Source organism: Lagenorhynchus albirostris, chromosome 16 (assembly GCF_949774975.1).
Source record: "Lagenorhynchus albirostris chromosome 16, mLagAlb1.1, whole genome shotgun sequence".
Lineage (NCBI taxonomy): Eukaryota > Metazoa > Chordata > Mammalia > Artiodactyla > Delphinidae > Lagenorhynchus > Lagenorhynchus albirostris.
This window is the reverse complement of record NC_083110.1, coordinates 76,757,569-76,783,134: the sequence shown is the minus strand read 5'-3', so window position 1 is coordinate 76,783,134 and position 25,566 is coordinate 76,757,569. Positions and strand designations below refer to the sequence as shown.

Below are 25,566 nucleotides of genomic sequence, written 5' to 3'. Positions count from 1 at the left end.
GATTAAAAAAGAAATCATGAATCACCACAGGCCGCTTTGGAATTAGGGAAGTGAGAGGCCCCCGCAGTGAGGATAGAGCCTAAAACTGCAGGTGAAGGTCCCCTGGGGGCTTGGAAACACTTGGGAGAGGAGAGGCTTGGGCCCCCCTGGGCCCTGGCCGCCCCTCCCTGCCTGCTGAAGGTCCCCGTCATGGTTCTCTTGTTCTCCTTTCCCTAAAAGCTAAATGCTGGTGACAACGTGACTGCCCCTACTCCCGAGAGAGGTGGGCAGACAGAAAGGGGACTGGCAAGCACTCAGTATGCCTTCCCCCGGGGGGACGGGGGTGGGGTGGGGGAGTGCAGTGACTCGGTTCCCCTTTCCCCCACTCCGAGCCGCCGCCTTCCTTTCCCCTGTGAGCAGCTCTTCCTCTGAGTGTGCTAACATTAGCTGCTGCCGCTGGAAGGCCGCCCGGACATCTGACCTCGGGGCTGCGTTCCCCCAGCTCTGTCCCGCCCGCCCACGCTCCGGCCAAGGGCCTGTTCTCCCTCCTCCCCGGCCAGGCCCAGCCTCCTCTCCCCTGCGAGCCTCCCAGCCTCTCTCAAGTCTGGAGACCAGCGGGAGCTGGGGTGCACTGCTCCCGGGAGGGCGGGGGGCGGAGGCCGGAGCGAGGCTCCAGGCCGCCTCACTTTGCTCAGCCTCAAGGTATTTCCGGCCACAACAGACACCCGTTTTGGGAGCAGGTCCTTCCTTCCACGCTTGTCAGATTAGGACGCCGAGGCTAAGTGACTTGCCTGGCAGAAGAGTTCAGTGACTACGTCCGGCCTGGCACGCAGCTGCCTGGGCACCCAGGGTCTTCATCTTCCCGCGCACCCGGAGTCGGCACTGGGCCCGACGGCCCCGGCCAGGGTCCCTGGCCGGAATCCAGAAGCGCACAGAGCCCGAGGCAGTTCCCGGCCCCTCCCCCCACCCCCGCATCCCGGGCGAGCAGGGGCACCAGGGCCCGCCCTGCCCGTGGCTAACCCTGCAGCCTGGGGAGCCGGGCTGCCTGCCCTGTCTCCATCGGCGCCTTCGAGGGCCTCCACCTAAGGGCGCCTCTCCCTCCTCAGCTTCTCTTCCTCCTCGGGCCTGGCTCTGCCTCCTGCGTCCTACTGCCAAGGTCTCACCCTGTTCCCTTCCAGAGGCTGGGGTGCCCCACTTGTTCCCCTCAAGTGCGTGAGCGTGGGCCTGTTCTGCGTGGCCCCGTGGTTCCCTGTAGCGCCGCATCAGGAGAAGGAAAAGTGATGTGATTGCTTTAGTCAGTAGTCTACAGAAGAAAGTTATGAAGAAGCATGATTATGGCCAGAGATGAGCTCGGCTGTTTTCTGTCTGAGCTAGTTCCTCATTAAATAATGACCTGAACTGTGTCTTTATTTAAGTCAGGGTTTCTTGCGTTACTTAGTCAGACAGATGGCCCCTGGAGCCTCAATTTGATTTCCAGCTTTTGCCTTTCCTATGGAAGATCTGATTCCAAAACGTTCTCTGGTGATCCAAGGAGTCTCCCAGACACCAAGCTCTGCCCTGGGGGAGGCTCAGGAACAGAGGCTCTGGAGTAGGAGAAATACCCCGGGGAGCCGTGCTTATTGTTCTGTTGCCCTGCAGACCCCAGCCAGGGCTTGGACGTGCACTTGTGTGCGAATGCTGAGTGTCTTGTGAAACCTCAGATGGTGAGAGTTTCCCCTGAGGCCTGTTGGCCTCACCACATCGTCCACGTAGTGATTGGCTCATCCTTCCCACTGGGAGTGCAGAGGGCTCAAAGGGTCAGGGAGGCTGGCTGCAGAATGGCACAAACCAGTGGGAATAGAGCAGCCCTGGACAACTTGGTGCCCAGTGGGAACCTCGCCGTTGGGCCCAGGGAAACTGGCCAGCAGTCAGAGTGTGCCTGGGGCCTAACACCCTGGGAAGCTGTTGACTACGTGATGTTCTGGCCTGCCCACGGCCAGCCCGGCTCACGGACGGGACTCAGAAAGCCCCAGGGGGAAGTAGTTAGCTCATGACTATTTCAGGCCTTATGTTTGACCCTAAAATTGCTGCTGTCCTATCAGTCAGCATTTCTCCATAATTATTTTGATGGAATTTGTCTACACACACACAGGCCAGTGTGAATTGAGCGTCATGAAGAGGATGAAGGAAAAGAAAGAGGAAAAAGCTGCATTTCAGGTGGGGTGGGAGGGTGGGGGGACTACACTGCACTATACATAGTTTGGCAGGTTTTCTTATGTCTTTTTAGTGAAGCAGGTTTAACTTGTAAATTATATTTCCTCCTGGCACTAGAAGCCTCTGCGCAAACATCACTGTGAGCAGTTGCATGGTGTTCCTTCAAGTAGCTGAGCCACGGCCCACTTCACCGTTAGCCTCGTGAAGTCCGGCGTGGAATTGGCCAGGGTTCCTCAGTTGTAAGCAACTGAGACTGTCTCCCACTGACTTACACCAGAAGAGAATTCCCTGGAGCGATTGAGAGAAGTATGGGAGAGGAGTTGGTGAATGAAGCCCCAGAAAGCCCCAGCTTTCGGCCGGGATGGGGGGGAGGCCGCCAGGGAGGCCACGTGACGGGAACCAGCCACAGAGCGAAAACCCTGAGGCGGCAGCGAGCTGGGCCGGTCCCGAGCTGTGTGAGTGAGGCCGGGATGGACGGAGGTTTGGCTCTGGTGGGCTGCGGAGAGGGGGGGCGCAGCCGGGTTTCATCCCGGTTGCCGTGGGGAGTGGTTGGAGGGTTGTGAGCAGAGCAGCCACGTGGCCTGGTCCCCGTGGGTCTGTGTGGAGGATGGAGGATGGAGGACGGGCCGGGGCGCAGGGTGGGGACCAGGTCGGGGGTTCGTTTGGTCCCTCGGCGGAGGCTCGAGCCGGGTGGCGTGGGGCATGAGAAGCAGTCGTTCCGAGCGTGTGTTCTCCAGCCTGGCGAGCGCGTCTGCGGCAAACACGGATAGGTCCTCGCTAAGTGAATGAATGAGTGAGTGAGTGAGGGCGGGGGAGCCCTGCGCGCTGGCCCGGTGGCTCCCGTCCCTGGCCACAGACCCTCCCAGCATCTCTGGCGCCCACTCACCGGCCCCCATTCCTGGGAGGGCTCCCAGCTGCCCCTCTGTCTAGAGCACGGCAGCTTGCGCAGGAGGAGGGGCCGGTGAGCAGTGCCCCCCTGACTGTCAGCAGTCAGTTTGCTTCCCGCCGTGTCTGTAAACCCAGGCCTTCCTCGGTGGCCCCAGTGCAGCGACACGCGGCCCCTGTGCCTCGCGCCCTCCTGCTTGCCCTGGCCCGGTCCTGGTTTGGGCGTCTGTGGGCTCCCAGCCTGGGTGGCTGCCCTCGCCACCAGGCGCGGCGGTGGGGTGGGGAGGGGCGGGGTCTGTGCTTCCCGGAGGGTGTCTACTTTGTGCTGGGGCTCCTGCAGCATCGGGGCCGCTTCCCTCGAACAGCCAAGCCTGTGGCACCAGCCAGGCCCAGTTTCTCTCTCTCCGAACCTTCTCTGGGCCGTGGGGCCTGTCTGGCTTCCGCAGGTGGCGCTGCCCGGAGGCAGGGCTCTGAGTGTCTGTCACCTGCTCTCCCTTCAGTGACGTTGGTGTGAGCTGGGAGGGAGGCAGAGGCAGCCGTCTGTAACTTTTTCCAGATATTTCCCCGGGAGGACTCCAGGAGGGGGACCTATCCTGAACACATAAGGTTGTTTTAAACCCAAGAAGGGGGACTGGAGGAGGGCGGCCTTGCCCGCCTTCCCCCCCGGCCCGTTAAGTTCCTTCTGGTCCTTTAGAAGCAGCTCTGTTTGCCCCCCCGGATGCCAGCCCTGACCTCCAGCACCCCAGCACCCACGGCCTGACCCATCTCCCTCCAGTCCCACTCTCTGTAGCTCAGGGATTTGTGTGACTGTGGCATCTGTGACGTGTGAGCTTCCTTAGGGCTGAGGCGGGCGTCCTTCACCTCCGTGTTCCAGACTGGTCAGGACGGACCCTTGATAACCTGATGGATGAACACATTGCTGACCAAGGGCAAAGGTCCCTGACTCGGGCAGCTGAGGACAGGGGTGGGGCAGCTGCTGCCAGACAGTGGCTACCCTCTTATCTGGGTGGGCTGGGTGTTCCTGGTCAGCACCCCGTCCTCCTTCCAGGCCTGAAAGAGCCAGGGCCTGGCTCTCTGCCCACTTCTTGGACTGGTAGCCTTGCGCGTCCCTGTCACTTGGGGCTCCTCTCAGAAGCTAGAGCCCTCTGTGACCGCTGACCCCTCTGGAGCCGAGAGCTTCTTTCACCATCGCACGCTCAACCCCAGCACAGCCTGCACGTAACAAATTACCGGTACATATTTGCTGAATGAGTGGAGGAAGGAAGGAAGGCAGGAATGAGTGAGACCCTTCTTCCCGGGGCCCCGACGGGCATAGATGGTGTCCTCCTCATCAGAGGTCAGAACAGGCCTCTTGACCTGGGCCTCGGCCAGCACAGGGAACCCCTGGAATGGTCCACGCTCGGGTTACTGTGGAGCCGTGGAGCAGGTGCCTGGGCTTGGGGCTCTTCTAGGCCTCACTGGCTTTTCACCCAACGATCATAGTGTTCGGCTGAGGCTAGGTGTGGGGTTAGAGAGCAGATGCGCAGTGTTCATGGTAGACAGGGACACCACTGTGGAAACGCGGTGCCGAGGAGTCCAAAGCAGTAGCTGTGTGTTGAGGCCAAACATAACCTTTGAGTTTCTGTTTCAGTTCGTCAGGATGCCTCGGGGGGCCTCCTGGCTGCCCAGCAGCCTGCAGAGCCAGGGCCACACTCCTGAGCTTTACCCGTTGCTTCTTCACAGAGACGGAAGAGGTGTTCTCCTTGTGTCTCGAAGGGAGGGCTCTGGAGGTGGCCCTTCACTCAAGGTTCTTCCTGTCACCATGGACAGGAAGAGGTCCCCTGTCCTCCTAGCCTGGGTTGTGGGGAGGCCTGTCTCCAGCTCAGCTGGGTGAACCGTTCACATCACAGCTCCTTCTGCACCCTCCTCCGTATCACTCACATGGAAAAATCCCCTAGTGTCAGAAGTCACGGGTCTCTCTTGTGTGTTTTTAAAGCCCATTAACTTGATGGACTCCATAACTCACCGAAGGCTCCGGACAGAGAGCCCAGACCTAATTACGGGCAGATGTCTCTTTTAATACTTTTTTTTCTCCTTTCCCTAATCTGACGTTACCCCTTTAATTGTGACTTTAGCAAGGGATCAGTGCAGGGTCATGTGCAAACGTGCTTCTTATGACTTGAAGAGTGATAGCTTTTCTGGTTGTTTTCAGCACACGCCAAAGAAGATGAGTCAAGGACCGACACTTTTCTCTTGTGGAATTATGGGTGAGTAACCAAGGTGGCTGTGAACGGTCAGTCCTTCTCTAGCCCTTCCACCAGGGCCTGAGTGCTCCAGGTGAGACGCTAAAAGCACTTGCGGGACACAGGCACAAGGAGCAGCCGTGGGGATTCTCTTCTGTGTGTTTGAACTGTTCGGGTCCCAGCTGTGCTCGAGTGGTGCAGGGGCTGCTGCGGCTGACTGAGGGGCCGGGCGCTGGTGTGTGGTTTACGAATCTAATCTCCAACAGTGATACTGAGAGTTTCTGTCTGATTATTAAAGTAATCATGTTCATTTTATTTTAATTCAGAAAATGCACCATAGTGTAACGTATAAAATAAAAATCTCTCACAGCCCCAATACACAGTTACAACTACTGTTAATATTTTGGTGTAGTTTATGTCCATTGCGTTTTTTACATAGCCAAGTCCATGACGAACATACGATTGTACAAAATTATTTACAAAATGTTTTTTCCGCTTTTTTCGCTTAGTAATAATTACCACCGTTTCCCCGCAGCGCTACAGTTGCCCATTCCATGCACTTTAATGAGGCTGTGGTACTGCATTGTGTGGATGATTCAAAATGTGTTTAACGATGTAACTGTTTCTTGGTAGTTGGGTAGAAGGACCGTTCTGTTTTCTGTTGAACAGTGACTCAGTGTCTGAATCTTGCTCTACCTTTTGGATTGTTCCTTAGGATCGTTCCCAGGTATGGAGTAGAGTGGCTGGAGAGCGGGAACATTTTCATTTTTAAGGCTCTTGCTTCCTATTTCTGACATGCTTTCCAGAAAGGTTGCCTCGGTACCCTGTTCCCACGCGAGTGTTAATTACCGTTTGTATAACGGGGCCAAAAAGAGGACTGTATTGACTGTATTGATTTCTCTCTGCTCCGGTTGGTCGGGCAGTCTCTCCTTGCGCGCTCTCCCCTGGGCTCCTGCCCCCTGCGGAGACACCTCGCCAGATGAGTTTCTGTAAACCAGGCTTCCACGATGGGTCCTCTCTTTCGGGTTTCAAGTTTGTCTCCGCAGGACTATGTAAAGTCTCCGTTGCCTTTTGTCTCGGCCCTTTGCCTCTGGGCACGGCGGTTTCTTCTTTAGACTCAGTTCCCGTAGGTGGGTGATGGGGGTGGTGCTGGGGGTGGTGCTGGGGGTGTCACAGTGAGCGTGGCGCTGTGCCACGCGCCTCACATGCAGGACCTCCTGGACTCTGCAGCTGCTTCGGGGGGCGGGCAGGGGCGCCCACTCACATCTGGGGAAACTGAGGCCTCATGAGGTGGGTAGAGTTGGGCCCGGAGTGGGTGAGGATTGTTTTCTTCTCACTCATGAGCCACAGCTCTATGGCAGAGCCCCGGGTGGCCCTCTTGGTGCTGCCGCCCAGAGGAAGTGGAAACAGGGAGCTCACCTGGCCTTGGTTTACCCGTGTGACACACTTCTGAGGCCTGTCCCCACATGGGGCTTGACTGAACACCTCGGTGATGGTTAACGGCTTGCGACAAACCCTCAGCGACCCATCCACATGGCCCAGAAGCCTGCCTCATTGCCTGCTTCCTGGTCAGACTCACAGTTGAGCTGTGGCTGGGCTGCCTTCCTCTGTCGTGTCCAGGAAGGAGAGAGGGGCTCCTGGGCACGCCAACCCCTCAGCCCAGCCAGGACGTCAGCTCTGAATTGGGCCAGACTAGTGACCTGGACTGTGGAGATGTTGGTCTTTATTTCAAGGCCGTGTCGTGCGTCGGGCTTCCTTGGCCTTTGCTGCAAGTGCGTCAGAATAAGTTGGAGCTCCTGTGGGTTCGTGATGGTGGTGTTGGCACTCACATAGTCACTCTGAACTATTTACCTTTTCTAAGCCTCAGTTTTCTCATCTGTAAAATGGCTGTTAGGACAGCACTTGCCTCATTGGGCGTGCCTCGAGCACTCTGAGGCGTTTGTAAGGAGGTTGGCACAGCGTGAGCTCCATACACAATAGGTGGAGAAGGCTGAGGCCTAAAGTGAGAATCCTGCTCCTGCAGGGGGCCTCCATGCCCAAAGGGACCGCCTTGATCTCCTTGGGGAGGGGGTGTGAGTGAGAGTCGCCCTTGCGGGGGAAGATGCTCAGGCCCAGGGACCAAGGCAGAGGCGTGTGGGGAGAGGCCTTTTCCCAGATTCCCAGCAGAGCTGGTCTGAGCCCGCAGAGCCCAGAGGCCTGCTTTTCGCTGGCGGGCGGGGGTGGGGGGGTGCCCATCTCTGGCCGGGGTTTCCAGGATGGCCTGTGCCGCTGCTCCTCCGGGCTCATGTTGCCGGGTGGCTCTTCAGGAAGGGCTTTGCAGTGCTCCCCTCGCCCTCGGGCTCTTCCCTTCCGTGGGTTCTGTCCCCCTCCTGCTCTGCTGGCTGGCACTAGGGCACTGCCAGGCAGTGGAGGGGCAGTGGGGCAGCCACTCTGTGGGGTCTGCACAGTTACCCCCACCCTCTCCTCAGTTTCTCTCTCTCCCACATGCTCATCTTTCTGTTCTCAGCCCCTTCTTGGTTCCGGAGACCCCGACCCACCTGACAGCACGCACTAGCAGGGCTTTTAGGAAAGTTCACCACAGTTCGTTTCAGTGGCTTGTTCTGGTAGGTATTTATTGAATACCTACTCTGTGTCAGGCGCTTGGGGCGGGGATAGAGTGAATCAGCCCCTGCCCTCAAGGGGGTTTCTATCTGGCGGAGGAGGAAGGCCAGGGAGCAGTGGATTCCCATGGATTAGGCCGACTTCCACGATTCGCGCCTGAAGCGGCCCTCGGCACCGTAGGCGGGTAGCGCGTCTTCCTGAGCCTCACTTTCCCCATCGGGTACGTGGCAGGTGTTTGTGGGATTTAAAGAGACAGTGGCACCCAGGAGGTGTCGGCTCAGCCCCTCCCACCTCCATCCCTTTCCTGCACTTGCTGAGGCGGGAAAGTCAGCGGTCCAAGGCCTTCCAGGCTGTGTGCTCGTGGAGACTCCGGTGGCTGCTCCAGCCCAGTGAACCTGGGGCTCGAGGTGTGGCCTCGCCCTGTGACCTGAGTAGCAGTGAGACTTCATCCTAGCTGTGCCTGCTTTTCCGAAGCAGGGAAGAGGACACCCAGTGGGTCGAGCCAGACTTTTCCAGAGGGTTTTGGGCCCTTCCTGGGATGGTCAATGCTCAGCAAAGATAACACATCATAGCACTGGGACTTCCCTGGTGGCGCAGCGGTTAAGAATCCGCCGGCCAATGCAGGGGACATGGGTTCGAGCCCTGGTCGGGGAAGATCCCACATGCCACGGAGCAACTGAGCCCGTGCCCCACAACTACTGAGCCTGCGCTCTAGAGCCTGCAAGCCACAACTACTGAGTCCACGCGCCACAACTGCCAAAGCCTGTGCACTCGAGGGCCCACGTGCGGCAACTACTGTGCCCATGAGCCACAGCTACTGAGTCCACACGCCTAGAGCCCATGCTCTGCAACAAGAGAAGCCACTGCAATGAGAAGCCCGCGTACCACAAAGAAGAGTAGCCCCTGCTTGCTGTAACTAGAGAGAGCCTGTGAACAGCAATGAAGACCCAATGCAGCCAAAAAAAAGAAAGAAAATCATAGTATTATAATCACCAAACCCCCCTGCCTGTCTCCTGAAGAAAAAGGACTCACATTCTGGCCCTGATCAGTGGAATTCTCCCGTAAGAGCTGGGGACAGCTTGGCCCTGTGACTCGGGGCATTTCCCTCCTAAGCCCCCATGCAAGAGTCCTAGCTGGACACCAGGATGAGTTAGAGTTTCATAATGTTCTTAAGAAAAACCAGGCAAGTGTATTCGGGTAGGGAGTGCCTGTTTGCTTCCTCTTAAAAAACCACCCTTGCAAGTAGCTCAGCCTCCTCTGCACCCACTGAGATAAAATGCTTTACTAATATAATCGGCCCTCACAACAATGTTTTGTTTTGAAGTACTTCATGCTCAGTTACTGTGAGCTGGATTACAGGCCCCTCCCCAACTTTGTCCGCCCTGCCCCCGCCCCTTGTCCCAAGTTTGGGGACTTCATACAAAGAAGTGGTTTTGTTCTTTTCCAAAGTGGGGCTGTGGGGGGACAGAGGCAGTGTGAAGTGTGGATGAGAGAAGCAGGGCAGAGTGGAGCCAGGCCACCGGCAGGCCGGGGCTGGGTGCCCATCATCAGGCTGCCCGCCTAGCCTGGTTACCTCAGGGCCCCTTCTAGCAGAGACGGTGCTGTGCCTCTTGGTTTCTTTTCTCACCTCCCAGACCGTCCTCAGCACACCTGTGCTGAACTGGAATTTCCTCTGTAACCAGCTTCTCTGGGGAAGAGCCATGTCTGCCCGGTTATTGCGTTCTTGACACAGGAAACCTTGGTCAGGTGGCAGTTTCATGGGTGTGGCCCGCCCACTGGTTAGCTGGCCTGAGCGGCGAGCCAGCCCCCATTCCTGGCCGTGATTTCTAGTGGGTGTGGACAGGGGCCTGGCTGCTCCCGAGAGAACCTTTCAGTGCTGGGGAAGGCGGGGGCTGCCCGGGCAGCCTCAGCGCGCGGCTCCCTCCCTCCGGCTCCTCCAGCGTTTGCCGTGGGAGATGCTTCTTCACGCTAACCCAGGGTCACACGTGTACTAGTTGAATCTCTTTTGGTGAAACAGGGCAAGTGGCGGTGGGGGGGGTGAGAGGGGCCTCCACTCACCACCCTCGCCTTGGCTAATTGCACCCCTTGAATGAGTTCCGTGTTGCAGGGACACTGGACACTACACACTCCATTTTCCTCCTCGCTCAGGCCAGGAGAAGACCGGAAATCAAATAACGTGAGAAAGTGCATGAGACACCAATTATCCGAAAGGCCACTGGGAAAAGTTGTGTAAATACAAGTCAGTGGACAGAAAACAAAACAATTCAGATGCTAAAAAAGAAAGAAAATTGGGCGGAAACCCATAATTACTTTAGGAGTTATGGTAATAAATTATTTATTAATGTAAATTACTTCACAGGCAAAGAACATAGAGGAAACTTGAGCAGAAGGATCATACATGATGTATAAAAAGGAATTGTAAAAATATCATAGCAGCCCCGCTTGTGCCACTGCGGTTCACGTTTGCAGCATTTTAATTATAAGCCCTTATTTTCTTTGTTTAATTACGTGGCTGTTAAAGTCTGCTCTGTGCATGAAAGGGTTTCTCCCTGGGGCACCCTCTGTACTAATTTCTACAGAGTACATCATTTGGCTGTGTTGAGCTGTGCAGGTTGAAAAGATATCACTTCGAGGTTTGGTAGCTTTTGGTCTTTTCACTCCACCACTGTTTGTCACTGAAAGTGGGATGTGATTGCACCGTGCAGGAAAAAGCCAGCATTCAGAGACTGAGCATTTCAGGTTTCCGAGAACAAACACACACATGACTGAAACAAAATGAACAACAGTGATAACAAAGCCAGAATTTCTGGTCTCTGTGGCTTTTTCCGTCTCTCAGAGATGGCCATGCTGCATATCATCGCTGGACCAGGGTCTCCTGTAAGAAACTGATTATTAACCAAAATAGGCTAGTATATCCATATACAAAAGTGCATATGCATGATTTGTTTTTGGCCGCGTTAGGTCTTCATTGCTGCGTGCGGGCTCTAGAGCGCAGGCTCAGTAGTTGTGGCGCACGGGCTTAGTTGCTCCACGGCATGTGGGATCTTCCCAGACCAAGGCTTGAACCCGTGTCCCCTGCATTGGCAGGTGGATTCTTAACCACTGTGCCACCGGGGAAGCCCCTATGCATGATTTTTAAAAACTTACTTTTAATGACTATTTTTATTTATTGTGGTCATGGGTGTGATCTTTCCATCTCTAAAATAGTGTAAGGTTTGTCCATACAGAGTGCTTTCAGTTTTTCCTTGCACCGTTTATTGGTTTCAGACAGTGTTTCTGGAATAATGTATAGAATGGAAGTAGGTGCAAAGTGTAGTTGGCACGTGATGGCTGTTTACAGTGAAAAGGGAGCCTCCCAGGCTGCCTTCTCACCCATGCTGGTCTGACATGGGCTGGAGAGGGGCCCCAGAGTTGCCGGAGGACAGGGGCTGGCAGCTGCCGGACCGGCCTTGGGCACCCGCAGTGTGGTGCATCGCCAGGTTGCCTTCCACGTGCAGAAATGGTCGTTAGGAGGCAGCCTGGCCCAACTGCAAGAGCACGGCCGCTGTTTGCTGGCTGTGTGTCCACAGGTGAGACGTGATGCTGTCTTGAAGTTCAGTTTCCCCACCAGTCACACGGGGAGTGCTGTGCACCCCACAAGATGAGTATTGTGCTTGGGATATGTGCTCACGCTTTTTCCCAACTTCAGCAAGGATCCCAATGGGGTGTCAGTTAATTAACAGTGAATGTGAATTTATCGACAGTTTCCTGAAAAGTTCTGCCAGCTGTCAGTTTTCTGTCTGCATAATGGCGCCCAGCTTTGCTGCACACATCGGTTTAGAGATGAATCGCAGGCAGCACGCTCTGTGCACACCCACAGCCGGGGTGGGAATCTGACGGAGAGGGATGAAACCAGCCTTTCTGTCTCTTCAGGGTTTTTGTTGCCATTAGCTTTTCCCAGCATATTTCTAGAGGTCGGGGATGGAGCAGGAGGTCCATTCAGAGCTGAAAGGGGCCGTCACAGGGCCCTAGTCCACACTTCCTCCTACAGATTGGGAGGCTGAGGCCCGCGCTCCCAGTGGCCAGTCTGGGGGGTTTTATTTACACCTCTGTACTGTCTGGGGATCCCACTGGGCCTCTTTTTGTGAGAGCAAAGACTTCCCAGAAGCAGTGGCAGCTGCCGTGCACCACCCCAACCTGGCTGGTGACGGCAGGGCCCCCGGTAGCCACTCCGAACCCACCAGCCTCTCGGGCATGTCCCAGCACCCCTTGAGCCAGCCTTCCACTTGCTGGGACCAGTGGAGCGTTAGTTCTCTCCAGCCATCCTTGTCCCTTGTCCTCAGGCCTTGGCCGAGGAGCTTGGCATCCTGTGCTGTTGTTGTCCCCGAGCCCAAAACGCCGCTGACATTTTATGATTTATTGCAGGTGAGGGGGCACAACCAGAGGCTGAAGCTTAGGTGGGCAGAGCCCAGGAACCTTTTCTTTCTGACACAGCTCTGAATTGAGTCTTCATTCTGGTGATACAGGGAAAGAGGCGCACCCGTGGGCCGGGGCCTCTAAAAGTTCATTTAAAAGTAGATGCCGCCATTGACGGATGGCTCATGTCATTGCCCTTTATGTCTTTCTACCTGTGTTCTTTTCATAAGACCAGTTTAATAAAGCTGGCTTCAGAGAGACACCTCAATTCTTTTGAGTTTCCCCTTGAAAGGGTTGGTGAACTTCTACCCCCAAATCAAGCATAGAGTCCTTGCAGCCCTGAGACCAAGTTAGCACAGCCCAACCCACAGGGCAGGGCAGGGCAGGAGACTGATGTCAGCACAATAGACAGGTGTGAAATCCAGGAATGAGTCAGCCGACCTTGATCTGACTGAGGCCTGCTGCCCCAGCCTGGGCGGCGGCAAGAACCTTCTGTACCTCGGATCTGTGCTTCAGGTGTTTAACCTTTTCTAGAAACCACGTTCTGCTGTGGTTATGTCACCATAAGGCAGCCTCTAAACACAGGATAAAGATATCCAAGGCTGTAAATCTCTTCTGTCTTTTGAACGCAAGGAGGCCTGTAGTCCACTCAGAACCTGGGCCCCTGGGAATCTCCCTTCATGTTTAAGGGCAGAAATGGAAACAAGAACATCTGAGGTCAGATGCTATTTGTGTTCCTCCGGGTGTTTTCTTTCTTTGAGCTCTGGATCAGTGCACGCAGCAGCCTTCTGCTCTCCTTAGTCACGGGGTGGTTTCAGGACCAAAGCCTGTGATGCGGCTGGGGGATCTGAGCTCCTGTCCCCACGTGTGTGCCCGTCGGCCTCGGGGAGTGTCCGGCTCGGTCGTGGCGCCTCAGCTTGGACAGACACCGTGGAGGCCACCTAGTCAGGCCGTCTGTGAGAGAGCTAGATGCTTACGTGGCTCGTGTGTTTTGCGTAGTTTGCCCCACATCCGTAGGAGGAGCGCCGTGTGCGCTTACGCCACTCCTGTGTGCGACCTCAGCCTTGTGAGGGCGAGCTCGGCAGGGAAGTGAAGGAACTGGAGCTGCCCCTGAGGGTTGAAGGCAGGGGTCTCGCCGAGAGCCTGAGTGGCCGGTGCCTGTGTCCCGGGGCTGCGCCCCATCTGCTGGAGGCGTGGTGCCGGGAACCTCCCTGAGAAGCTCTAGGCCACGGTGTGTCTCGGCGGGAGGGGGGCTCACGCTATCCCCTTCGCGTGAATGGTGGGCCTCTCGGGCCTCTCCCACTGGCCCTCCATCCAGAACATGCCGTGCAGCTCGGGGTCCCCACCCCCTCCTGTGAAAAGGGACCTTGAGGAACTTGAAGGGCAGAGTCACCCTTCTCCGTAATTCTACCTTCTGTTGTTGGCCCCAAACAAAACAAACACCAGAACACCAGTGTTCAGTGACGTTCTAAATGCAGAGTTTTGGAGACTGGGATGGTCAGCCCTGCAGAAGCTTCCTGGTGTGTCTGGATGGTCTGACTGGGCTGCTGCAGAGGTGTTTGAGAACCCAGGCCCCTGTGTAGCCTGCAGTCCGGAGCAGCGGTTCTCAACAACTTCGTGTTAAAATAACCTGGGGAGTTTATTAAAATGCAGGCTTCTACCCCTAGAGATTCTGTGTATCAGAATCTGGGCCTGGGAATCTGCATTTTAACAGCCCAGAGGATGCCCCTGCAGGTGGTCCTGAAACCACACTTTGAGACATCCTCGTGCAGAGCGTCCAGGTTCCCGTTCCAACCAGACCCCACAGAGATGGGTCCCCGGTTGCAGCAGGGCCGAGGCTCCACTGCCCGAGCCTTCTGCGGTGTGGTCACAATCACGGCTGCCGTCTCGAGAGCCTGTTCCGTCCTCGCAGGCCCTGTGCGAGGCAACTGTTTTGCTCTCAGAATAGCTCTGCAGGGTGGTTATCACCAGTCCCCTCGTTTTACAGATGAAGAAACTGAGGCTCTGAGAGATTAATTAAGTCCCTTGCAGAGCTGAGGCTCGAACCCAAGTCCACACCCTTCCCACCACACCAAGGGAGCCCTGCTCAGTGGAATCCCCGCGTCCACGGCCATTGTCACCTCTGGAAGAGTTATAGTTGTTTGTGCAGAAGTGGTATTGAATGGAGGGGCGGGGGTGTCCGGTATCCTCTCCTTGGAGCCGAACCGAGGCCTTTTGTACACCATGACGTTGGGCCTAACGCTCAGGGCGGTTTGCCATGAAAAATTAGCTTCTATTCCTGTTTCTTTTGTCTGGTGACCTGACCCAACAAATCGCCTTCTGTTCCCCGAGCGAAGGGGGAAAACACAAGGGCTAAACATAGCCTCGATTGTTTTTACTTTTCTTATATTGTACTTCTTGAAGAGATAAAGATAGAAACAATTAAAATATTATCTGCTTCGCAGACAGAACAAGTGGCCACCTGGCTGGTGTTGACGCACAGTAGCAGTGCTTGGTGTCGGGCAGGGCTTCGTGTTTTCAAAGTATCTTAGCTGTTGCGGTGCCAGCCAGGGCCCTGGCTAGTTCATACACAACCATCCCTGGCCGCGGTGGGGTGGGGAGTTCAAGGCACAGCCCAGGTTGGACCTGCCTGGCCAAGGAACGGTTACCTGTGCCAGGGACAGAGGATACGCGAGACCAAGTGAACACCATGGTCTGCTCTGTAGCTTTTATCTGCTCTTCGTCGTACCCTCCTTCTTCCACCCACCACTGGCTGAGGTCTGCTGTGTGCCAAGCTGTGTACTGGGCACGGGAGAGTCATGCTGGGACTGTGCTCCAGAACTTCTAGCTCAATAGATGACGTAGACACGTAAACAGATCATTAAAGTTCAGTTGATGTGAGCCACATGATTGAAAGTCTAGGCAAAGAGCTGCAGGTGCCCGAGGGCTTGTATGAGAGGGCGTATCTGCAGAGGAGGTGATGTTTGAGTTGGCTCTGCAGTGGGAAGTAAGAGACTGGTGCAGGTCTCTGCAAAGGTGTGAAAACATGGAAGAACTCACGTGGGAGGGGAAGCTGCAGGTCCATGGCGGTCGGTAGTGCTGTACCCGCATTTAACCGGTGGATTGAGTTGAGAACTGACTCTTTTACTCCTCCCTACGACAAAGACATCTACGTATTAAGGTCAATAGAGGCTTACTCTTCAAAACAGAGACAGGTAGTTCCTGTAGGCAGGTAGGAGCACGCGAGAGTTAGCCATCCAACCCCAGTTCCCACTGGGGATTTGATAGTTAAACCGCAAAACAAGTCGAATGCACACCCCTCTGCACAGAGATGTCACCTGTGCTCATTCCTGCAGTCGATTCATTAAACTTTAGTTTTATGTACTCTTCAGAGCTTTGTACACAAAACCAGGAGGAGTGGGCCTTATGGGCTGTTTCAGGGGTTTTCAAGGATGATCTTGGCTCTCCCCGACTCTTGTCTGACTTCTGCTGTCACAGGAAGTCCGGCGTGCCTGGAAGCACAGGGCCTACTGGGGAGACCATGAGTAGACGGGGCCCACGACGTGTGTGGGCCTCAGAAAGTTCTCTGGGGGCAGAAAGGAAATGGGACTGGAGTAGGGAGGCCCGAGTCAGGAAGCACCAAGATCACAAGGTAGCCACTGGAGAGACAGGATGTTCATGCTTAACTGGCTCCCACTTGCCCTTTGTCTCACGATCTCCCTAGAGATGGGGAAAACTCCAGGGCAGTGAAAGAAAAATGCAACAGAAAGTGGTATCTTCTGAGGATAGGACCAATCTCTTTTAAATTTCCCAGGTTTCCCAAGGCCTGGGACAGGGACCGTCTCCCGTGGGCTCTAGGCTCCTTAAGTTGGGGCCACTATGGCGCCATCTTGGGGCCCTCACTGCCCTCGGTTTGGTCCTTGGTTCCTTCCTCATCGACCACATTTGTGGCCCATGTGGCACCTCAATGCCTTGTCCCAAAAGGGGAGTCCGTGGCGAGCGTTGTTTGATGGGAACTTCCTAAAAGACCAAAGGAGCAAACCCAGGGGAGGGTGGGGTCCTAGGCCCTGGTGCTCCACGTGTTTGTCCTTATAGAAAACGTAGAAGCTCCAGGGAGACAAAAATGAGAAAAATCAACCAGCTCTCTGCCAGTCAACCGTGAACATTTTCGTTCATTTCCTTTTTATCTTCCCATATATGTAACATAGGTATTTTACTAACTAGGAATCACGCTGTCTCTGCAGTTTTGTATCCTTTCTTTATGCTTAGTATTGCATCATTACATTTCTCCACATCATTAATATTCTTTGAAACTGAGTTTTTCATGCTCCATGGTATTCCTCGGTACTTTATTTAACCAGCCCCCTACTATAGGACGTTTCAGGTGTGTTTACCATTTTGCCATCACTCATATCATTTTGAAGAACATCGTCATACATAAATCTTCACTTGTTTCTGAGGATAACTTTTCTTCTTCTAAACCAGAGATGGTCGTGACTCAGTCAAGGTTAGTTTGTATTTTTTAAAATTTGACTCTAGTATTAGTTTACTGAACTTTCGACTGCTGACAAATGTCAAATTGAAACTCTTTTAAAAGAATGGTGAGGGACTTCCCTGGCGGTCCAGTGCGTAAGATTCTGTGCTCCCGCTGCAGGGGGCGCGGGTTTGATCCCTGGTTGGGGAACTAAGATCCCACGTACTGCACGGTGTGGCCAAAAAAAAAAAAAAAAAAAGAATGGTGAATATTTGAGGAGGGGTAGGTAGTGAGGACCTATTTTGAACAACATAAATGCTATTTGCAAAAAGATAATTTTTGGTAATGATTTGTCAGTTTTTAGTAATGATTAAGTTACAGGAACACGTATCGAGACTTGCCGCGTATCAGGGCCCGGGCAGATTTCAGGGATGAGATGAACTGGACGTTTAACGTCAGTCCTGCTTTGTTCCCAGCTGGCCTAACTTGGCAGATCTCGCTCCTGTCTCTCCAGCTTCTAAGGCCCTCCTGTGGGAACAGCCTCTGGACGATTCCTGCCATGTCCCCTGTCCAGGGTCCCAGCGCCTCAGGCTCTGCGTCTTACGGGTGCACAGGGTGCCCTGGAGGAAGGAGCGTCACGTTTAGCCCTGATTTGGCTTTTCCTTTGGCTCGTGAAGCTCCCTTTGGGCCTCACTGGTCATTCCCTTTGAACCTGTCCAGTAGTTGCTGCTTGTGGCACTCAGCATGGAGTGAGTCCCTCAGGTGTGTCTCTCGGGGCCCTTTGAGAAGTGGCCACTGGTAGAGAAGATGGTCCTACAGTCCTTGCTGCCTGGAGCAAGGACGTCACAATTTTCTGAGTGATGGCTCATCCTGAACGACTAGTAAACTCCTTGAGGGCAGGGCCAAGGTCAGACTGCCTTGTGGTTCCCTCAGTGCTGCAGTGGAGCAAAAAGAGCAAAGGGCTTTGGGTTGGGTCAGCCTGGGCTTGCATCTCGTTACTTGTTAGGTGTGTGGCTTGGGGCCACTTACTCAACCCCCCCAAGCCTGGGTCTCCCCATCTGGGCAGCAGTGGTAGCCGTGCAGAGCACTGTGCCGGGTTACACCACCCACGGTGGATGCGCAGTAACTGATTGCAGTGCTGAGAATCAGTGTGTGTGAAATAGCTACTGAAAGTCATTTCAGATTTTACTTCTCTCCTTCTACTGACTGACTCGGTCATACTTTTCTCCATATTCACATTTGCACAGTTTGTGTAAATATGTGTAGATTAGAAAAACATAGAAACGTGGTAGCATGTTTGACCCCTGGCAGCACAGCGTATTTCTTAACTTTGCTTTTGTATTGTGAACTTGAATACAAGAACTGTGTCGAGGTTGTTCTCCTAAAATTCTCAGCACAGTGCCTGATTCCATAGTAGAAAAATAACAAATAGTTCTTGAATATTTCTCTAAAGTAAGGGTTCAAGTGCAAAAGTCCGCATTTCCTAGCAGGGTTAGCTTGTTTATCCGTGCATTCATGGAGAGACCCGAATGTGTAAGTTGAAATTGTACCCTTATGTCTCTGCAGCCCGAGACTGACTTCTATAGATTTTAGCCACTTTGTCCTCGATTTCAGCCAGAGAGCGAGTGAACACAAGGAAAGTCCTCAGTGACTGGCAGCTACTGTTGGTTGTGGAACATTTTGGTGGAGGGGATGTAAATCCATGAAATACCCAGTTTCTATTGTCGGCAAGTATTTTGAAGATGGAGTTCAGATGCACTAACCTGGCAGCACCTCCAGCCCCTCTGAAGTTCTGATAGACTCATCTTTGGTTGTGGTCTTCCCGCCAGGGCGTCGAGTCCCAGCCCCAGAGCAGCAGAGCCCTAAGATGGGACGTAACAGACACGTTGCCCCCACTCTGCTGCCGGCCAGGGCAGGGGTGACGCAAGTCAGTTTCCCTTCTAGAAAATGAGAAGCCTTTGGGGTGAACAGTAGTGCTTTGGACTTTCCTGGGAGGCAGTACGGTATGTTGGACAGGAAACCGTCTCAGGAGTCCTGGGGGCTGCCTGGATCCTAGACCTTGCCCTGCTTCTGACTCAGCACCGTGGGACTCATGTCCCCTCTCTGAGCCTCAGTTTCTCATCTGTAAAGCGAGGTTGGACTGGATGGCTTTTAAGGGCCTTTCTGGCTCTAACATCCTGTTTAAGACGGGTTCTTGGTGAGGAGATAGAGGGCTGGCGCGAAGGCCTTCTCCAATCCTGTTTCTCTTTGTCATTTACGAACCAGAAAATGACAGATGGCGAGACCTGGACAGGAAGTACCCTCTTCAGGTCGACCAGCCGAGCGCCGGCATCTGGGAGCGCCTGCCCGACAAGTGTCAGGACCGCGCTCTGTGGCGCCGGGAGGCCGCGACTGCCTGCGCGGTCACCAACCTGATCAAAGACCTCAGCCTCAGTGACCACAGCGGGAACCCCTCAGCGCCCCCCAGCAAGCGCCAGTGCCGGTCGCTGTCCTTCTCCGACGAGATGTCCAGCTGCCGAACATCGTGGAGGCCCTTGGGGTCCAAAGTCTGGACTCCTGTTGAAAAGAGGCGCTGTTACAGCGGGGGCAGCGTCCAGCGCTACTCCAACGGCTTCAGCACCATGCAGAGGAGCTCCAGCTTCAGCCTCCCGTCCCGCGCCAACGTGCTCTCCTCGCCCTACGACCAGGCGGGACTTCACCACCGATCTGGCGGTCAGCCCTGCCAGGGGACGCCGGGCTCGGCCACCTGCAGACAGGCAGGCGACATCTGGGGCCCCGACCCGAGCCCCGTGGGCGGGGCCCGACTGGACATGCAACGGTCCCTCTCCTGCTCGCATGAGCAGTTCTCCTTTGCGGAGTACTGTCCCCCCTCAGCCAGCAGCACCCCTGCCTCGACGCCGGAGCTGGCCAGACGCTCCAGTGGGCTCTCCCGCAGCCGCTCCCAGCCGTGTGTCCTTAATGACAAGAAGGTCGGCGTTAAGCGGCGTCGCCCCGAGGAGGCACAGGAGCAGAGGCCCTCCCTGGACCTGGCAAAGATGGCGCAGGTAAGAGCCCCAGAAGGTGCTGGAAGATGCTGCAGAAGCACCCAGGTGCTCATCGGAGCCTCCATGGCTCCTGGCCCATCCCGGGCACCTGCAGGGTGCCAGTGTCAGAAATGCCCAGGAAGTGGGTTAATTTCCTCATTTTAAAAATTCTGGACAGTGAAAGATGAAATCAAGCCCCCCCTTTTTTGTTTTTAAGCATCTATTTCTTTCCATTTAAAATCAGAAATGCTCTTTCCCTCTGCACACGTGCTAGCGGTACAGGAGCAGACAGATGGCGAGAGGCGGGGCATCGGGCAGTCCAGCGTCACCAGACACTGGTGGTCCCCCTCCTGGTACTTCTCTGGAGCCTCTCCCAGGGGCCCATCCCTGCAGCCGCCGTAGGAGCTGCTGGCACAGGCCGGGATTCAGTGTCACTCAGATCATGTTGATCCTGAGATCAGGGCCGTGGGTGTTAGTTTTAAAGAACGAGAAATGGGGGGAGGCACTTATTCTTTTGATTAACCTGCCAACAGTGTGAGACCATCCAGAAATTGTGACCACTCTGCTCTGTGCCACCTGTGTAATCATCCTTGCTGTTCGCTGTAGGCGAGGCCTCTGGCCACACACCCCTGTCGCTTGTGCTTTGTCCTCCAAGTCTCAGAGCCCTGCCTCGTGCTAACACCGATCTTGGGTATGGGTTTGAATGAGATGAACTTGGAGTTAAGACACCATCATCAGGACAGTCTCCAAGCCTGAGGGCTGCCTGCGTTTGGTTCTCACTGCGGAGCCCCAAGGATCAGAGCGTGACAGTGAGGCCCAGGGAGCAGGCTTGGTCCTTGTGACCACCTGTCCACTCGAGGACAGATGGATGTGGTGGGTAGAACGCGGCGCTCTAGCTTCTGTGTCCAGGGGTTCCTCGGGTGCTCAGAGCCACGGTTTGAGCATTATCTTTTCTAGTCTTGTTATGTGAGCATCTGTCACGGCTGGGCTTGAGGGAGTGGGGACTAGCTTGGCGCTGAGAGGTTGGCCTCGCTCGTGAGCGTACGGCCACGTCTGTGCAGGCAGGCTTGTCGTGTCCACCCCTTCCCAGGCGGGCACCACTGCCTTCCTTCAGTGGCCAGTGCTGCTTTTTCAGCCGGGCCTCCTTTCATTTCAGAATGAAAATACAGCTTCTGTTTATGGCGTTTCCTTCTCCTCTAGTTCTCCCTCCAAGCCTAGAGGTCCCCCCAAAAGAAGAGGTGCAGGTATCTCTTGTCTAGACCACCCACCTGACCCCTGAGTCCAGCCTTTCTGGCCACCTTTGTCCAAGAGCCCAGGCCCTGCCCTCATGGTCAGTTTCCCTTCCTCCCAGCGCCTCTCCAGGGGTGTCCAAGCTAGACAACGATCGAACACATTCATTCAAGTTGGACAGGCAGGTGGAATTTTCCTTCCTGGAGAAATGTAAATAGGTAAAAAGGCCGGAAAGGTAACAGATTTGGGTGACTGCTGAAGGAAACCCAGAGCCCTAAGTTGTGGGTACGATAAATGGCTTCAGTTAAATTTTCAATGCTGAGCTTATTTTATTAGCTAATAAGCTAGATAGGTAATAAAAACAACGTACAGGTGTAATTGTATTTTACTAGCCACAAGTTGGAATAACACCACTGGCATCACTGGAGACATTTCCCGTCCTCCCTTGGGTAGAAACCATTTGAAGATATTTTGCGCCATGGGACTGTGCCCAGATGTATGGACTGCTTCACTGGCTCCAGGCAGCCCTCCAAGGTCCTGAGGAGTCTGCCCTCATTCTGCCTGTCTTTCCCCAGCCAAGGCCTGGAGAGGGCAGGGTCCCGGGAAAGCAGAGAAGGGGCCCCTGGGAAGCGTGTGGGCCGAGGGGCTGCGGCCAGAGCCCTGGGGATGGATGGGCCCTGAGCCGCCCCCCACCAAGCCTCTAGACCCAGCCAGCCCTCTTCCCCTGGGGCGCCGCCTGCTTCGGCTCCCCCACCAGGTGATTCATGGCCTCGGGAGGTGGGCCTTCCTCCTCCCGGAGCCTTGAAAGCCAGGCCTAGGGCCACCTCTATGCATTTGAAGAGCCCTGGATGCAGCCTGGAGCATGTAGGGCCCTGCAGCCGGCACCCTGTGTGTGGTGGTGTTGCTGGGCAGGAGGGTGCGGGAGTGGGGGTGTGGGGGGGTGGGGGGAACCTGCTCGCAGCCAGGCAGCGGTTGGTGCAGGACTAACTGCCCCAGACCCTGGCCTCCGCGTGCTCTTGCCCACATCTTTAGCTTCCGGGAAGCGAGCGGGTCTGCACGTCGGTGGGAAGGCCGGCTTGGGCCGAGGGTCAGCGCTGCTCTCTGTGTCCTGCTACCCTTTCCTGCAGCCGGATCGCAGACTCTCTCTCGTGGGTCTTTTGATCTTGCTTTATACGTTCGCCTCCCTGGTGGGAAGGGTGAGCATCATTGTCAAGGAGCCCCTGTGTGCGTGGGCTCTGGGCCCAGGTGCATGAGAGACTCGGGCTGAAGGTACAGAGTGAGTGCATTGCGGTCAGACCTTTGGAGCAACGGGCAGCTCTGATAAACCCCGGCCACCAGAGGCGCTGACTGGGGCTGGGACCTCCCTGGGGTCTGTGTGAGCACCAGCAGTGCCCAGAGCAAGGATGGTAGCCAGAGCCTCTCCAGGCTGCCGCAGAAAAGGGGCTGGGGAGGGACCCCGGGAGAGTCAGGCGGGCAGGAGAGGCCAAACGCCCTGAGGTCCTCGTGCACACAGGGAGGCCCTGGGGTGGGCACCGCTCTGAGGTACGGGCTCTGAGCTAGAAGCTGAGGCCTTGAGAGGCAGATGTGACCTTGGGCTGTGTCCCTCCCAGCCCCTTCTGAGGAAACAGACCCTTCCGGAACACGGTGTTCACCTTTAGATCCTCACTTGGGGGGGCGGGGCATTGACAAATCAGAAGGCCTCAGAGATGGGGCGGGAGGCTGGCAGCCCTGGGCAAATTGCTTAACATCTCTGTGCAGCAGATAATACTGGCGCTGCCGCCACCACCAACATAGGACTGTTGGGAGGAATAGGGGAAGTCACATATGTGCACATGTGTGCGTGTGTGTGTGTATGCTGTGTAAACGTGTCAGTGTGTGTGCACATGTATGTATGTGTGTAGCTGTGTATGGATGTCTGTGTATAAATGTGTGTATCTGTGATATCTTTTGATACACGTGTGAGTCTTTATCTATACACACATCACCTGCATGTGGGCCCAGGGAGCGCTGACAGAGACTGGTTGTTGTGATGGCAGGGCTTGGGAGGGAAGGCATGGGCTTGCTCTGGGCACCTCCAGAGGCAGAACTGGGCCTAGAGGGTGACGTTCTGAAGACTCCCCTTTTCTTTATCTGACGTCTCCTTCCTTCTGATTTTACCCTCCCTTCTCTGTCCTTGCCACTTATTTCTTCTTGCTGGTTCCTGTTCTTGCCTCATCCTTCTCTTTTGAAAATGGGAAGGAGGCCTGCCCTGCAGCCCTGCGCAGCCTGCGGTAAACTCCATGTTTTGGAGCTGGGCGTTGTGAAATGGGGAGAGAATCAGAATCGCCACCTGCCAGAGGAGGCTGGCATGTGTGAGCGTTCTTGTCTCATGTCTGTCACCCGTGGTACCAGGATGGAAGGGACCCCAGGAGCCCACCCGACGCCCCTGCAGGTGCCCTGCCCTCCCAGCCAGGTCTCCGGGCACAGCTCCCAGCTGGCAGCAGCGGTGGCTCTTGTCCTTCGCAGCAGTGGGGGAGGGGGTTGGTGAGAATTGCGTTCAGATTGTCTTCGCTTCTTAAAGCCTGAGTGCCCGGCTCTCAGGCAGGGAGCTGGGTCCTGAGTGAGGGAGGGCGACTGTAGAGAGGAGGCCCCCTCGGGGAGGGATGGCGCAAGGACCTGGCCCCGAAAGGCCCTCCCTCCCTGTAACCGTGACTGCAGCCACTCGTTCCACAGAGCCAGATGCTCAAAGGTGGCCCGGGGGTCAGTCTTGCCTCGTGCGCGCCAGGGCTGGTCCTGCTGCCCTCCCCACGCAGCTTTCCTCACGTGGTCTGTTGAGGCGCCTTCCGCCTGGTGTTTTATATGAAGCTGCAGCCTCCTCTTTGCAGAGTGACAGCGTGCGCCATTGAGGGCAGGGCCCAGCCTGAGCCTGTGAGTTGTTTATTAGCGGGACTTGTGCTGACATTATTTATTACTGCTTTTTTGAGACCTGGTTTGACCACCAAGCATTGGTTGACTCCCGGTGAGACCTGGGCTGTGCGTGGCCATTTAGACATGGATCGCGTGTGTGATGAGCAAAGATTTCAGCAAAAAAGCGACAGTCAAGGATTACCCGCTGAACGCCATGCCCGGGGTGTCATAGGCCCTGCTGTATTTTTAACTCCAAGCTGGTCAGCTTGAAAGAGCAACAAATTGTATTTCTCAGCAGTGCTTCCAACAGAAGGGAGACGTTTGTGAGGAGGGGTCAGGATGCTGGAACAGAGGTTTGATTGATTGCAGCTGCCCACACACTGAGCCCCCGAAGCTCCCAGAGCAGGCCTCAGAACAGGCAGCAACTGTTGTGTTAGCAGATGTTGGAGGGGCCGGTGAAAGCTGGCCGGGGGCAGTTTGGGGTAGGAAAGAAGCATGAGGTAGAAACTACGCTGAGAGCCGTGGTCTGCGGACGAGTCCAGGAGAGGAGGTTGGCCAGGGCCGCGTGGGCTCTGAAAGGTGAGGGGTTGGTGGGGGAAGTCGGCGGAGGGCTTCTCGCAGACACTCATCGGTAACTCGTGCCTCTTTGCTGGCAGGGTCGTCCCTGGGTGAGGCCCCCTCTGGTCAGCCTCCCGCTCTGGCCTGTGTGCTGGTGGGGCCTGCCTTTAACGCGGGGTGGCCCTCGCACCACTGGCCGCGCTCCGGCAGCCCTGGCAGCTGCAGGCCAGCTGTGCTTTCTCTTGGCTCAGTCCTGGGCTCAGGCCTGGCTTGCCTGAGCCTCTGTGGCCTTCTGTCCCCTCTGCCAGCGGCCGGCCACCTCACTGGCTCCAGTTTCCTGCCCCTTTGCACCCTTAGCATCCTTCCTGCTGGCCTGGGGAACTGTGCTGACAGCAAGCAGAGGAGTTCAGAGGTGGGTCGCCCTTCACAGCACAGAATGCGGATGGGTGTTAAGATCTTTGAGGAATAGTCATGGAAAGACCTGGGATTCCAACCGGGATGACATAAATGCTAAATAAAAGTAAAGGCAAAACCACTGTGGGCACATGGGAATAGTTGCTTCCTGTGAGGAAACAGGATGGGCTTGAACAAAGGAAGAGAGCCTTTAAGACCCAGGCCATCAGAGCAGTGGATGCCAAGGGTGGCAGCTCCTTCCATGCTCTTGACAGACATTGCTGGTCAGTTGCGGTGGTCCTTCTGGTTGAACTCAGAGGACGTCTAGAATCTTCCCCTCCGTGACCTTGGTGGCCACTGCTAAGTGATCCGCCACCTCTGCTCTTGTTCACCCCTCACTCGAGAGTCCGGGACAGTTGGTGACTTGCGCAAAGCCACGCGGCTCCTGAGGAGGCTGGGAAGACCGGGTTCAGTGCTCCTCCTGTGCTGTGATCTGCCCCCAGGTGCCCCTTCCAGGTAGCTGACACTCGCAGGACACAGAGGGCGGCGTAGAGGAGAAAGTGTGAGCTCTGGTGTCGGGGGGGGGCTCAGTTCCCCACTCTGCTACTGTTTTGAGCTGCGTGCCCTTGGGCAGGTCACCCTCTGTAAGCCTCCATGTTCTTGTCTGTAAAATGGGAATGACAGTTCCTGTTTCTCATGGGTGTGGGCAGGACGCACGTGGCGTGCATCCAGCCAGGGACGATGCTTT

The 25,566-nt window shown here is 55.5% G+C and overlaps 1 protein-coding gene across 1 annotated transcript in view; it reads left to right on the top strand.

Moving 5' to 3' along the window:
* FAM53B (family with sequence similarity 53 member B) overlaps window positions 1-25,566 on the top strand; it is a 74,199-nt gene that overhangs the window by 3,091 nt on the left and 45,542 nt on the right. Inside the window, exons 2-3 of the mRNA XM_060125915.1 lie at window positions 5,249-5,303; window positions 18,994-19,772. Coding sequence (XP_059981898.1) covers window positions 5,249-5,303; window positions 18,994-19,772 — 834 coding nt within the window. The remainder of the gene's footprint in view (window positions 1-5,248; window positions 5,304-18,993; window positions 19,773-25,566) is intronic.